General features: G+C 45.6%; 1 protein-coding gene across 1 annotated transcript in view; it reads right to left on the bottom strand.

Annotated features, from left to right (window-relative positions):
- The window catches only part of LOC115432676 (nuclear receptor corepressor 1-like), a gene marked incomplete at its 3' end in the record, with an annotated part of 49,908 nt that overhangs the window by 16,879 nt on the left and 16,965 nt on the right, over positions 1–16,064 (bottom strand). Inside the window, 3 exon segments of the mRNA XM_030153582.1 lie at positions 13,179–13,245; positions 13,953–14,005; positions 14,201–14,257. Coding sequence (XP_030009442.1) covers positions 13,179–13,245; positions 13,953–14,005; positions 14,201–14,257 — 177 coding nt within the window.

Raw genomic sequence — 16,064 nt, 5'->3', positions numbered from 1 at the left:
GTAGGAGATAGTTAAAATACGTCAGCGAAAACGCTGACTCAGCATTTTGGAAAATTCAATCCAATATGGCCGACTAAGGGTGGGTTTAGGGGCGTGGCCATAATAATATTTTTTATTTGTCTCCTCATGATGAATCTGTGTACCGATTTTCGTGGCTCTATGACAAACTTTATGTTGGACGTGCTCCCATTGGCGCAATGCATTTCCACTTTTCAAGGGGGCGCTGCAGCAGCATTTCTTTACCGATATCTATGAAACCTTTATGTAAATTCAATTTTGTACATTTCTGAATTTTGGGCAAACTTTGGTGAGTTTTCATAAATGTTCAGGGGGTCAAAATTGAGCTCAAAGCGCAGGAGAAAGAAAAAAAATAAGACAAAAATAAATAAATAATAAAAATAATAATAATTAAAGCCGCTAGCGGCATCTAAAGGCCCTCGCCAAAGGCATGTCCAGTGGAAGTATGCTCATCGTTCAGCAGGTGACGCTCTAGCACCAAATTTCAATGTCTTCTAATGAATGGGTGTAGGCCTGGGAGATTGACAATTGACTCAAATTTGTGACAAATCAGTGTTCGTATGTCCAAACTGAACAAATTTTTGTATAAATAAATCTGTAGGGGGCGTTATGGAGCCAAAATTCAATTTGTTCCATTGAATGGGTATAGGCCTGCGAGTTGTACCACTGACTCAAATTTGAGCCAAATCGGTGTTCTATGTCCGAACTGATGCAATTTTCGTGAAGGTAAATTGTAGGGGGCACTATTGCATGAAATGGAATTTACTTTTGATAAATGGGTGTAGGCCTGGGAGACTGACAACTGATTCAAATTTGAGCCAAATTGGTGTTCGTATGTCTGAAGTAAAGTAATTTTCGTAAAGGTAAAATTGTAGGGGGCGCTATAGCTCCAAATTTCAATTTTTTCTGATATATGGTTGTAGGCCTGAGAGATAGAAATCTGAGTCAAATTTGAGCCAAATCGGTGTTCGTATGTCCAAATTAATGTAATTTTCGTGAAGGTACATTTGCAGGGGGCGCTATCGAGCGAAATGTCATTTTCATTTGATAAATGAGTGTAGGCCTGGGAGATTGACAACTGATTCAAATTTGAGCCAAATTGGTGTTCGTATGTCCAAGCTGAAGCAATTATCATAAAGGTAAAGTTGTAGGGGGCGCTATAGCACCAAATGTAACATTTTTCTGATAAATGGGTGTAGGTCTGGGCGATAGACGTCTGAGTCAAATTTGAGCCATATCAGTGTTCATATGTCCGAACTGAAGCAATTTTAATAAAATAATTTTTGAAAACTTGTAGGGGGCGCTGTAGTGCGAATTTTCAGTTTCTTTTTACAAATAGGTGTAGGCCTGGGAGACTGATGTCTGAGTCAAATTTGAGCCAAATTGGTGTTCGTATGTCTGAAGTGAAGTAATTTTGGTGAAGGTCAAATTGTAGGGGGCGCTATAGCTCCAATTTCAAATTTTTCTGACAAATTGGTGTAGGCCTGAGAGATAGACGTCTGAGTCCAATTTGAGCCAAATTGGTGTTCGTATGTCCGAACTGAAGCAATTTTAATAAAAAAAATTTTTTAAAAACTTGAAGGGGGCTGTAGTGCGAAATTTCAGTTTCTTTTGATAAATAGGTGTAGGCCTGGGAGACAGACGTCTGAGTCAAATTTGAGCCAAATCGGTGTTTGTATGTCCGAACTGATGTCATTTTTGTAAATGTACATTTGTAGGGGGCGCTATAGTGCGAAATTTCAATTTCTTTTAATAAATGGGTGTAAGCCTGGGAGATGGATGTCTGAGTCAAATTTCAGCCAAATCGGTGTTTGTATGTCTGAGCTGAAGCAATTTTTGCAATGGTAAATTTTTGAAAAAACTTTGCAAAGTTTGAAACCTCGTCGCACAAAAACGGTGACACCAATTCAAAAAATTCGGCTAAGTTTTGATGTCCCACTTCTCTAGATACTGTACACCGATTTTGAGCTCATTTGGCCAAACGGCTTAGTAGGAGATGGTTAAAATACGACGTCAGCGAAAACGCTGACTCACCATTTTGGAAATTTCAATCCAATATGGCCGACTAAGGGTTAGTTTTGGGGTGTGGCCATAATAATATTTTTTGTTTGTCTCGTCATGATGAATCTGTGTACCGATTTTTGTGGCTCTACGACAAACTTTATGTTGGATGAGCTCCCATTAGCGCAATGCATTTCCACATTTCAAGGGGGCGCTGCAGCACCATTTCTTTACCGACATCTACGAAACCTATATGTAAATTAAATTTCTCGCACTTCTGAATTTGTGCAAAATTTGGTGAGTTTTCGTAAATGTTCAGGGGGTCAAAATTGAGCTCAAAGCGCAGGAGAAGGAAAAATAAGACAAAATTAAAGCCGCAAGCGGCATCTGAAGGCCCTAGCCACGGGCACGTCCAGTAGAAGTATGTCCATCGTTCAGCAGGTGGCACTCTAGCACCAAATTTCAATGTCTTCTGATGAATGGGTGTAGGCCTGGGAGATCGACAACTGATTCAAATTTGAGGAAAAATCTTTGTTTGTATGTCCGAACTAAAGAAAGTTTTGGATAAGTAAATCTGTAGGGGGCGCTATGCAGCTAAAAATAAATTTCTACCATTGAATGGGTGTAGGTTTGCGAGATGTACCACTGAGTCAAATTTGAGCGAAATCAGTGTTCGTTTGTCCGAATTGATGCAATTTTCGTAAAGGTAAATTTGTAGGGGGCGCTACTGAACGAAGTTGCAATTTCTTTTGATAAATAGGTGTAGGCTTGGGAGACTGATACCTCATTCAAATTTGAGCCAAATTGGTAATCGTATGTCTAACGTGAAGTAATTTTTGTAAAGGTAAAATTGTAGGGGGCGCTATGGCACCGAATTTCAAATATTTCTGATAAATGGGTGTAGGCCTGGGAGATAGACGTCTGAGTCAAATTTGAGCCAAATTGGTGTTCGTATGTCCGAACTGATTTCATTTTTGTAAATGTACATTTGTAGGGGGCGCTATAGTGCGAAATTTCAATTTCTTTTATTAAATGGGTGTAGGCCTGGGAGATAGACGTCTGAGTCAAAATTCAGCCAAATCGGTGTTCGTATGTCTGAGCTGAAGCAATTTTTGTTATGGTAAATTCACAAAGAAACTTTACAAAGTTTGCAACGACGTCACACAAAAACGTTGACACCTATCCAAAAAATTCAGCTAACTTTTGATGCCCCACTTCTCTAGATACTGTACACCGATTTTGAGCTCATTTGGCCAAATGGCCAAGGAGCAGATAGTTAAAATACGACGTCAGTGAAAACGCTGACTCAGCATTTTGGAAATTTCAATCCAATATGGCCAACTAAGGGTTGGTTTTGGGGCGTGGCCATTATATTTTTTGTTTGTCTCCTCATGATGCGTCTGTGTACCGATTTTCGTGGCTCTAAAACAAACTTTACGTTGGACATGCTCCCATTGGCGTAATGCATTTCCACTTTTCAAGGGGGCGCTGCGGTAACATTTCTTTACCGACATCTACGAAACCTATATGTAAATCAAATTTCTCGCACTTCTGAATTTTAGGCAAGATTTGGTGAGTTTTCGTAAATTTTCAGGGGGTCAAATTTGAGCTCAAAGTGCAGAAGAAGAAAAATAAATTAAAAAAAATAAAGAAAAATAATAAGAATCTGAGCAAGAACAATATAGCCGTTTCTATGGCAACCACGTATTTGCCCTTTTTTGAAAGCTCTCGAGGTCCCCCACATGTGTGTGGGGTCAGATGTCACGTGTCGTGCACTTACACCCACATGACTGACCCGAGTGGGCGTGTCCCATTGACTCCCATTCATTCTGAGCAGGTGTAAATATACAATTTGTGCACATGTCATGTACATCGTCGGAAACGTCTCAGTGCCGTGAATGTGAATATGTGTGAGAGAGGCGACAGTGGCGAAAGGCGACCGCGTCACTGACGATTTGGTCCCCATGCGCCCACTGCAGACTCAATAGGCCCTGCGCCGGCTTTACTCGGCTCGGGCCTAAAAAAAATTTAAAAAATAATAATCTGAGTAAGAACAATATAGCCGTTTCTTTGGCAACCACGTATTTGACCTTATTTGAAAGTTCTCGAGCTCCCCCACATGTCTGTGGGGTCAGATGTCACGTGTCGTGCACTTACACACATGTGACTTACCCCGACTGGGCGTGTCCCTTTGACTCCCATTCATTCTGAGCAGGTGTAAATATGCCATTTGTGCACATGTCATGTACATCGTCGGAAACGTCTCAGTGCTCTGAATGTGAATATGTGTGAGAGTGGCGACAGTGGCGAAAGGCGACCGCGCCACTGGTGATTTCGTCCCCATGCGCCCACTGCAGACTCAATAGGCCCTGCGCCGGCTTTACTTGGCTCGGGCCTAATAATAATCTGAGCAAGAACAATATAGCCGTTTCTATGGCAACCACATATTTTGCCTTATTTGAAAGCTGTTGAGGTCCCCCACATGTCTGTGGGGTCAGATGTCACGTGTCTTGCACTTACACCCACATGACTGACCGCGACTGGGCGTGTCCCATTGACTCCCATTGATTTTTAGCAGGTGTAAATATGCGATTTGTGCACGTCATGTACATCGTCGGAAAGGTCTCAGTGCCGTGAATGTGAATATGTGTGAGAGTGGCGACAGTGGCGAAAGGCGACCGCGTCACTGGCGATTTCGTCCCCATGCGCCCACTGCAGACTCAATAGGCCCTGCGCCAGCTTTACTCGGCTCGGGCCTAATAAAAAAAAAATAATAATAATAATAATCTGAGCAAGAACAATATAGGCGTTTCCGTGGCAACCACGTATTTGACTTTATTTGAAAGCTCTCGTGGTCCCCCACATGTCTGTGGGGTCAGAGGTCACGTGTCGTGCACTTACACCCACGTGACTGACCCTGAGTGGACGTGTCCCATTGACTCCCATTCATTCTGAGCAGGTGTAAATATGCGATTTGTGCACGTCATGTACATCTTTGGAAACGTCTCAGTGCCGTGAATGTGAATATGTGTGAGTGTGGCGACAGTGGGGAAAGGGGACCGCGTCACTGGCGATTTTGTCCCCATGCGCCCACTGCAGACTCAATAGGCCCTGCGCCGGCTTTACTCGGCTCGGGCCTAATAATAATAATCTGAGCAAGAACAATATAGCCGTTTCCATGGCAACCATGTATTTGGCCCTATTTGAAAGCTCTCGAGCTCCCCCACATGTCTGTGTGGTCAGATGTCACGTGTCGTGCACTTAAACCCACGTGACTGACCCCGAGTGGGCGTGTCCCATTGACTCCCATTCATTCTGAGCAGGTGTAAATATGCCATTTGTGCACATGTCATGTACATCGTCGGAAAGGTCTCAGTGCCGTGAATGTGAATATGTGTGAGAGTGGCGAAAGGCGACCGCGTCACTGGCGATTTCGTCCCCATGCGCCCACTGCCAACTCAATAGGCCCTGCGCCGGCTTTACTCGGCTCGGGCTTAAAAAATTCTTGAATTAAGCAAAAAAAATCTTGAACTAGAGAAGCACTCAGAGAGCGCAGACCTCTGCCAGGACAGATCTGCCCCCCCCCCCCCCCCCCCCGATCGCCACCAAAATTTAATCATTTCTTCCTTGTGCCAGTATCAACATTTCCTGAAAATTTCATGAAAACCCGTCCATCATAAATAATTATGTTGCTAACAAACAAACACGCACGCAAACACACAAAGCAAAGTGATCACAATACCTCCTGGCGGAGGTAATTAAGCTAAAAAGAAAAAAAAAAAAACCTAAACCTTCATTCTGGACGAACACAGACTGTTGGATCATGAGGACAGTCCAGCTGGTCTACGTACAGACGGACAAATGCTTCACCTTCCTGTTGGCGCCACACCACGTGCACTCTGCGACCGTGAAGTCCAAAGGGCGGTGTGACCCTGATCAGACACCATCGGGCGAAGCTGGAACTCACTGAAGCACGGCAACACTAAAACACAGACTGTCTGAGTCAACCACAGACGACCACGTGTCTGTCCTGACGCCAACACGTCCACGTTTACACCAAACACAAACTAACACCACACACGTCCCACAATGCTTTTCAACAAACAAGGGGAACCTGTTGGCTGTTGACAGTGGTAGATGCATAAATACCAGGATATTTAGTTGACTGAACGTCACTACAGCACTACAGTTTGATCCAGATGCATTAAAACATCTAATAAGAGGAAGTGACAGATGAGTCTGAGGTTTAGATTTGATCCAGTAATATGAGTGTAAGATGCATTTATCCATTAAAAGGACCGAAAATAGAATGTATGAAATTCACAGCCTTTAAGGACACAAACACATGTGGGTCTGAGGGGATTACTGAAAACATGTTCCAGCTTCTGTCACTGCAACTACTGAGGAAAACACAGGTGTTTTCTGTCAGACTGCAGTGGAAGCTCAGCTTCCCCTAAAATGACTCACATTAAATGCTCAAATCGTAACTATTTATACGAAGTAAACTTCGCACGCGTTGAGGAACTATGGGACTGTGGTCTTCTCCGGGAACCCCCACCACCACCGACCCCCACTCCTGGATCTGTACCTGTACCTTGACCACCTTGGAAGCGCCACAAGCGGCGTTTGAGGAGACAGAAGAGGGGCAAACGCAGAGGTATCTGGGCTAGGCTAGCGGCTAACCTGCATAAGCCGGCTATTCCCACCATGGTGCTGGCCAACGTGTGGTCTCTGGATAGCAAGCTGGACTACATCAGACTGCTTCGCTCATCCACAATGACTGTGAGAGAGTGCTGTGTTTTGTGTTTGTGGAAACATGGCTCAACGACGGCGTCCCGGACTGCGCCATCCAGCTCGACCGGCTCTCATGCTACCGAGCAGACAGAACTCTCACCACTGTAGTGCAAGTGATGCACATATGCACCTTGATTGTTCTTTTGTTACTCCTCTACTGCACTCTTTTACTGCACTTCTCTGCGCATGCTGGCGTCTGTCAAACCGCCGGCGGATCTACTCTTAGAAATCCAGCCTTTAACTACTTATTTCTTGCCTTTCAACGCTTACTCACTTGAACCCAACCTCTTAACCGTGTCTTTTTAACTTGACGCTATCAACCCAAACCTCCATCAGGGCAGGTCAGTATTGTCAGTGGATCCTTACCTCTGGCTGTCACCCACCGCTTCCCGCGCTCTGCCCGGTATCTCGCTGTTACCACCATGGTGTCATCCTCATCAGCAGGAGATAGTCCTCTCGTCCAAGCAAACAAAACCCTGGTAAAGGTTTACCAAACTATCGCTGATCTCAAAGAGGAAATACTGCGCCTCTCCGCAGAACTCGCGGAAAAAAATGCCCAGCTCTCTGGTTTCTCCAGCCGCCTTCCCACACTGTCCAGTCTGTTCCTGAACAGCGCAGAGAAGCCCAAAGCCTCCTGTGATGATACGGTGTTATGGGATCCTTCCTCTGCCTGTTCTCGTCCCCCGTGTTCTACACCCTGGTCTGAAGTGGTGATTCGTGGCCGCAAAAAGAACACGAGCAAAGACTCACCACCTCTGACCATCAGCACATCAAACCGCTTCTGCGTTCTGTCCGTGGAGGACGCTCTGGCTCCTCCCCCCGCGGCTGGTGTGCCCCCCATCCCACCTGGCTCTGTCCCGGAACCGGCTCCTGCTGACTCCGTGGCTGCCACCGAGCTGATTACCGGCGACGGTCCTAAAGCCGGTCCTCCTGTAAAGCCGTCGAACAAGGGTCCCCGCTCCTCGGTCCACTCTTCGGCCCGGCGCCGCCTTCTCCGGGAGGCCGTCCGCCGTCACTCCGACGGTCCACCCGTGGAATGTCCACCTAGAGAGACCAGGAACCCTTCACCTTCAACACCGTCTCCTCGACCACTTTTCCCTCCGACCACCGCTATCCTCGGGGACTCCATCATCCGTCACGTCCGTTTCTTTAACGCCATAACCAGGTGTTTTCCAGGTTCCACCGTCACCTCCATCCTCCATGAACTCCCTCAGCTGCTGCTCTCACTGCCGTCCACCGTTACCCGGATCATAGTTCACGTGGGCTTCAATGACACTTCTCTTCAACAGTTCGAAGTGACAAAGGTTCATTTTAAAAACCTCTTTGATAAACTAAAAGGATCCGGGAAGGCTGTTTTCATTTCCGGGCCCCTCCCCTCCTTTGCCCGTGGTGTGGGCTGTTTCAGCCGACTCCTCAGCCTGAACACCTGGCTCCAGTCCGCCTCTGCTCTGAACGGCTTCAGTTTTATTGCTAACTTTAATCTGTTCTGGAACCGCTCCTCCTTTTACAAGTCCGATGGTGTCCACCCCTCTAGACTAGGCAGCAGGGTCTTGGCTCAAAACATCCAACACGCTGTCCTGACTAAAACCACACCCACACCTATGTGACTATGCCCTCCCTCTTCTGCTGCAGTCACCTGCTCCCCCTGCTGGTCACATTTAATATCACCACGTTCAGAGTCTCCTGTAAAACCTGTAGTGAGAATGAACACCACCCCAGCTGATCTGTCCTCCTCTCCCAGGCCCTCACTGTCCACCTGTCAGTCAACCTCCTCAGTGAATTCCTCTTCTCCTTCCCCATCTCCAGCAGCCTACACCTCTGCCTTGCTCTTCCCCATTCCTGTCATATCCAGGTCTCGTATGGGGTTTCACTCTGCTAAAAGGCATCGTAGGTGGTTCAGACAAATCCCATTACACACAGCGGACACCAACACCATGACGTCACCACCACCTAGCTGGTTTGGATTACTAAATGCACGTTCCATTGCCAATAATCCTTCTCCCTAAATGAGCTTTTTACCAACAGGAACTTGGACGCATTATTCCTGACGCAGACGTGGCAGAGGGATGGGGAGTTCATTCATTTAAATGAGCTGTGCCCTCCTGGCTGCTCTGCTGTTGGTCAGCCCCGCCCCTGTCGCCGGGGCGGTGGCCTTGCTGTAGTGCACCAAGACAAATACATATGCAGAGGGATGAGCACCGATGACTTTCCCTCATTTGAGTCACAAATGATCAAGATTGGCTGGTCCAGTGTGTTTTACTGTTTCTTAATCTACCGTCCCCCTGGCCCTGCTGGTGCCTTCTGAAACCATTTCAGTGATTTCCTAACATCAATAATAAAACTGGAGAAGGTTTTAATTCTTGGGGATTTCAATCTGCACATCGATAACAATTCATCCAGCCCAGCAATGGAACTTTTAGCCATGACTGACACTTTTAACCTCAAACAACATGTATCTGGCCCCACCCACAGGAAAGGCCACACCCTGGACCTGGTTTTCTCATTGGGCTTACACGTCACAAATGTGTGTGTGGAGGATGTCCACTTGAGTGATCATTGTGGTGTGTTTTTTGACTTATGTGTGCCTCTGGAGCCCAAGCCTGCACCTAGAAGGGCCAAGAGGAGGATCATTACAGAGTCCACAGCCCAGGTTCTCCGTGCCCTGTTTAACCCTAGTCTTCTTAATGAGTGTCCCGATGTTGATGAGTTTATCCAGTGCTTTGCCACACACTGCAGCTCTATTCTGAACCAGGTGGCTCCCGTGAAAACCAGTGTCACTGGTAAGTGGTCTTGTCCCTGGATAAATGAAAACATCTTAAAACTAAGGAGGACTTGTCGCAAAACTGAGCATCTTTGGAAATCAACCCAGTTGGAGGTACACAGGTTACATCTGAAAGATCTCATAACCTCCTTAAATAAAATGATTAAGGAGGCAAGATCCAGCTACTTCCACAAACTTATAGCCACAAACAAGAAAAACCCCAAAGTAATCTGTGACACAGTCCAGTCCATTGTGTCCCCTGCTGTCCCTGCTGCCCCTGTGCTCTGTAAAGCTGACAGCAATGACTTCCTAAACTTCTTCACAGACAAGATCAGGGATATTAAACACAATATCCCACCACCCTCTGGCCGTCTGACCCTATCTGATCCCCCTCTGCAAACCTGGTCCTCTTTCGACCCTGTGACACTGGAGGACATCTCAGCACTTTTATCCAAAACAAAACCCTCCTCCAACTCTGCAGACCTCCTCCCCCATAAGCTCCTTGTCGGTGTCTTTGACACTATTGGACCATGGGTCACAAAGCATTTTAACCTGTCGCTCTCAACTGGTTTGTTTCCCAGCTCCTTCAAACAGGCCATCATAGAACCTAAACTAAAGAAAACCACACTGGACCCCACAGACTTCAAAAGCTAAAGGCCCATTTCAAAGCTCCCCCTATTGGCCAAAATCCTTGAGAAGGCAGTGTCTAAACAACTGACAGCTTTTCTGGAGACACACCAGATCTATGACACTTTTCAGTCTGGGTTTAGACAACGCCACTCAACACAAACCGCACTATTAAAAGTGTCTAGTGACATCCTGATGGCGGCTGACTCCGGGAAATCCACGGTCTTGGTCCTGCTAGATCTGTCCTCGGCCTTTGACACAGTGGACCATCCCATAATGATCGAGAGACTGAGGGACCTGGTAGGGATGTCAGGTCCTGTGCTAGACTGGTTCTCCTCTTACCTGACCGGCAGAAGCTTCACTGTGTCAATAAACAACTTCCAATCTGACTCAGCGGATCTACTGTGTGGTGTGCCCCAAGGCTCTGTCCTGGGACCAGTGCTATTCTTACTCTATGTCCTCCCACTTGGCCACATTATCCGACAGTACAGTGATGTCTCCTATCATCTATTCACAGATGACATCCAGATATACTGCTCCTTTGACTCCTCTGAACCCCACAAACTGAGTTCCTTAATCATCTGCTTGTCAGAGCTGAAGCAGTGGCTAAATGAGAACAGCCTCCAGCTGAACTCCAGTCAAACACAGACCCTCATCATTGCCCCGGACAGTGCAATCCCAGGGATCAAACATCACCTTGGAGACCTGAGTTCCTCGGTAAAGACCAAACTGAGGAATCTGGGTGTCATCTTTGACCAGGACATGTCTTTAGAATTCTACTCCAAACACCTGGTGAAAAACTGTTTCTTCCAACTACGCAACATCTCCAAACTCAGATCTATGGTGTCCACAAATGAGCTCGACATGATCGTTCACGCTTTTGTATCTTCTGGCTCAGACTACTGCAACAGCCTGTTTACATGCTTAAACAGAAGGAGCTGGCCCGTCTACAGTTTGTCCAGAACTCTGCTGAAGGCTCCTGACCCGCACAAACAGGAGAACCCACATCACTCCCATCCTTAAATCTCTCCACTGGCTCCTGTTCTATATCGTCTTCATTTCAAAATTCTGGTGCTAACTTTCCGGGCTCTACATGGCCAGGCCCCTGCATACATTGCTTCCCTGATCCAGCCCTACAGCTCGACTGGTAGCTTGAGGTCTTCAGGACAGCACCTGCTGATGGTTCCACACACCTGCTGATGGTTCCACACACCTGCTGATGGTTCCACGGACCTGTTTTAGCACACGCGGTGACAGGTCTGTTAAAGCTGTGGACCACGTCTATGGAATGACCTGCCTCTACACCTACGGTCCATGGACTCTGCACAGAGCTTTAAGAAACACCTCAAAACCCTCCTGTTCAAAAAGGCTTTTTAGTCTCCCACCTGACCCAGGACCACCACAGACTGACTACACTCTATGTATTCATCATAAAGTACTCCATATGTCATCCCCCGCCCCCCCAGTCTCTCTATATCTCTATCGCTCTCTCTTTTCTCCTCCTTTACTCTCTCTCTCTTTAACCCCACTGGTCCAGGCAGACGTCCATCCTTCAGGAGTCTGGGTCTGCTCCAGGTTTCTGCTGTTAAAGGGAAGTGTTTCCTTCCACTGTCACCAATCACACGTGTTTGCTCCTGAAGGATTCTGTTGGGTCTGTAGAGTTCATTTGATTCTGATTTGAATTGGTAAAGCACTTTGTGACTCTGTCTGTGAAAAGTGCTCTATAAATAAAATTTACTTACTTACTTATTTACTTACTTACTCTTTTATGTTTACCTTTTACACCCTTCTATGTTATTTGCACTTTGCACTTTTCTATGTTATTTGCACTCTATGTTTACTGCACTGTGGGGCCTTAGAGTCCAGTAATTTCAGCTCTCTCTGTATATAATGTACATGGCAGAAATGACAATAAAGATGACTCTGACTTTGAAATCTGTTCAGTTGTTTTCATTTCATTGACTCCAAATGTGTTGGAACACGTTCATCTCTCAGACCTTGTCTGACCTTGTCATTTGTCCGTAGACGCTCAGCGTCCATGCACTTCAATGGGACTGAGTGGAACTGCTGGAAAAACCACTACAAACTGGACCAGCACTGGACACATGACACCATGTTGTCCCGCCCCCGGACGCTCGGCGTCTCTGGGGGTGAATGGAGCTGTGGGCGGAGCTCGGCCGGGCCAGACACCGAGCTTCCACACGCCGATCGGAGGACGAGTCCGAAGGCTGAATCAGGTTTGATTGACAGCTGTTTTCAGATCTGCTCCTTCACTGACACAGTTCAGTTTAATACCGTCACACATTCTGCTGTGAAATCACAGAAACCAAATGAACTGTTCATTTACTGACCTGGAAGAAAACACAACCACTGGACTAACTGGGTTACACTGGACTGAAGGGACACGTTTTCTTGTTTCAGTTCCATAATTGAATCATTTCTTGTTCAGTTTCATATGGTTAACTTGTCACTAGTTCAACAGTGTCAGCTCCATGTGCAGGTGTAGAAGGAGCTTCTGTAGTTTCAAAAGACTCCAGTCCTTCACCTCTAAGGCTGTCTAATCAGCCCAGCTCTGCTGGACATTCAGAGGACACTGGTCCAGTCCCTGGAAAAGACACCTCATGTGTACGATAAGGACACTGAGCATTTTCTGAAAAAGGAACGGAGGGACCAATTTATGTTTAAATAACTGGATAATTTTTTTGATGTAAGCAACAATGAGCTTCCCGTGTCTGAAAGACCAGCAGCAAACACTGGAGGAAAAACTATTTGGAACTGGAATAACAGAACCAAGAAGATGCAGAGTTTAGTCCAATCACAGAAGTACAAGACATCCCATCATGAAGGAGAGGTGTCAGGGTTCTGTTCGGTTCTGGGGAAGGGGGAGGGGACGAAGGGAACCTCTGGGGTCTGGGGGTTCTGACTGAAGTGGACTGTAGTGGACTGAAGTGGACTGTAGTGGACTGCAGATACTCACCCTCTGTTTACGTGCGTGGTTCCGTCTCTTAAAAAACAGAATCAGCTTCTTCCTCATCACTTGGTTCCTGCAACAGAAGAACTTTTCTTTAGGGGATGGAAACACTGGACGTTAACAGAAGTCATGTGACTGATCCAGTTCAGACTGATCCGGTTCAGTCCAACCCTCACACTCAGAACCTCCACTTTATCAACCCTCAGCAGGACCTGGTTTATTTGTTCGGTGATGGATATAAACCAGTGGGAACCAGGGTGCACATGGAGGTGGTCTAAGGCGGTCTAAGGCAGTTGAAGGCGGTCTAAGGCAGTCTAAGGCAGTCTAAGGCGGTCCGAGGCGGTCTAAGGCAGTCTCAGGCAGTCTAAGGCGGTCTAAGGTGGTCTAAGGCAGACTAAGGAGGTCTAAGGTGGGCTAAGATGATCTAAGGCAGTCTAAGGCGGTCTAAGGTGGTCTAAGGTGGTCTAAGACAGTTGAAGGTGCTCTAAGGCAGTCTAAAGTGGTCTAAGCCGGACCAGATGGGACGCTCTCATTGTCTAGGCCCATAAGGGTTTGGCCTCCAACTCCCAGCTGCCCCGGGGTTTCACAGGCCCCGCCTCCTCAGTGTCAGGAGGAACTGGACCCGGTGACTGAGCTGGAATTGGACAGAATTATCAGCTGGGTTTCCCTCGCTGATCTGAGCTTGACCTTTGACCCCCCTGTGGTGATCTGAGCTCGACCTTTGACCTTTGACCCTCCTCCCATGTGTTCACTGTGTTGACAGTGGAAGCAGATACTCACGTCTTGATGTTGTCGTGGTAAACCTTGGTGTCTGACGGCTGATTGTACAGAGGCTGAAACAGGAAGAAGAGGACAGGCTCAGGACCGGGTCAGGACAGGGCCCGCAGCAGAAACATGGACCTCACTATGGAGGGACCAAACTACACCACGATTAAACCTGGACTACACCAGGACTAAACCTGGACTACACCTGGACTACACCTGGACAGTTGATAAACCTATGGAACCCTTAAATAAAGGACACTCACCAGCTCCACCTTCGGACCCAGACCTTCCAGGATTTTATGAGCCTCTTCTGCTTTTTTCTGGAAAACATGAACGTACAGAACATGAACATGATTCAGTCCAAACCGGAGAACGTTCACTCACTACAGGATGAACACGGGTTTCGCATGTAACACCGGTGGACACGACGGGTTCCACACCAAACCTGGAAACAGACTGAGATTGGTGAAAAACATACTTTCTGCTTAAACCATACTTTGGACAAATTTACTTATTATTGGCCAAAATGGACATCTATCCCAGAAGATGTAATGCCCCAATAGGACATCTTGTTTTTCTCATGAGAAATCCACATATATGTCAACATCTGTGTGTTTTACTATTAACAAGTACATACGGAATCCAGGAAAATATGCACAAATTTTTATGAAAATGATGGATGGAATTCTGTCCGCAGGTTTACGGGATCTGACATGGACTGAAACAGGACAAAACCCAAACTAACTCAACCCTCTGATCAGGATGGGAGAACACTGGGACTCACTGACCCACTTCTTTATCGCTGTATTTGAAGTTTTTGACACTGCCCTGTCTGTGCTTGTTGACGTCTCTTGTTTCGTATGTCTTTACTGTTTTGTTTTATTGCCTGTTTGTTAAAATTTTTTTAAATCTGTTAAAAATAAAGTATTCAATTAGCAGGTTTTGCCAAGTACTTTCAAATTTTACAACTAATAACACTTCTAACATAAAATGTAGATGGGAATTGGAAATTAACCCACACATACCAGATGAGGTGTGGGCAGATCTATGCTCTGAAGCACATATGGTCACTAGTTCTAGTTCATGGAGAGAGTTCAAATGGAAAGTTGTCACAAGATTTTTCAGGACACCAGAGTTAATTTCAAAAATGAACCCCCTGAATCCTAACATCTGTTGTCGAAATTGTGGGGCTCACTTAGGGAACCAGACCCACATATTCTGGACCTGTCCTCAGATCAGACCCACATATTCTGGACCTGTCCTCAGATCAGATCTTTCTGGGATGATAGATTTGTCACTGTGAACACAGTTTTCAACCAAACATTTTCTAAAGATTTAAAGTTTGCTCTTTTAGGTGTAATCCCAGAAAGTTTAGAGGGAAAGAATCCAAAATACCTCTTGCAAATTTTACTAACAGCAGCCATTAAATGCATCACTGTCAAGTGGTTGAAACCTGAACCTCCAACATAAAACATTTCGATTGAGAAAGTGAAGGAAATCTGTCAGATGGAGCAGATTACATGTGTACTTAGAATTCGGGGAGAGATATTTACAAAGAGATGGAGTCCCATGACTAAGCTTTTAATGCAATAAGCATTCAGAAGTGGTTGTATACATGTATGTTATTTATATGTATGTATGTATATATCACTGTTATTTTTTTTTTGTCATTCATGTTTCATTTGTGATTAATTATAATCAATATCTACTGTAGACAGATTTTTTTTTATGTGTGTGTGCCATGTGGTGTTGTGTGATTATATATATATGAATGTATGTAAAATGTCTTATATATTTGGATGAGCAAAACCAAATAAAATTAAGTTTAAAAAAAAAAAAAAAAGTATTAAAATAAAATTGAAAAAAAAAAAACTCATTAAATACCCTGTAAACATGAGCCAATCATCCAGTTGGAAACACACAATGCAGTCACTAACGACCTGTCCAATACTAAATGAGTCATTAACTGATTCTGTTGACCAGTGGCTGCAGCCTGATTTCTCAGTAAAATGAGGTTAAAACTGAGTAAAATGCACCTAAATGAGGAAACACTGAAAAGAACTATCTAAAGTCAGAATGAGCCTGGATATGAACAGTCTGTGGATTCAGAAGGACTACTGAGACTGA

Source organism: Sphaeramia orbicularis, chromosome 14 (assembly GCF_902148855.1).
Source record: "Sphaeramia orbicularis chromosome 14, fSphaOr1.1, whole genome shotgun sequence".
Lineage (NCBI taxonomy): Eukaryota > Metazoa > Chordata > Actinopteri > Kurtiformes > Apogonidae > Sphaeramia > Sphaeramia orbicularis.
Note: the sequence above shows the minus strand (reverse complement) of the source record. Positions and strands in the feature narration are given on the sequence as shown.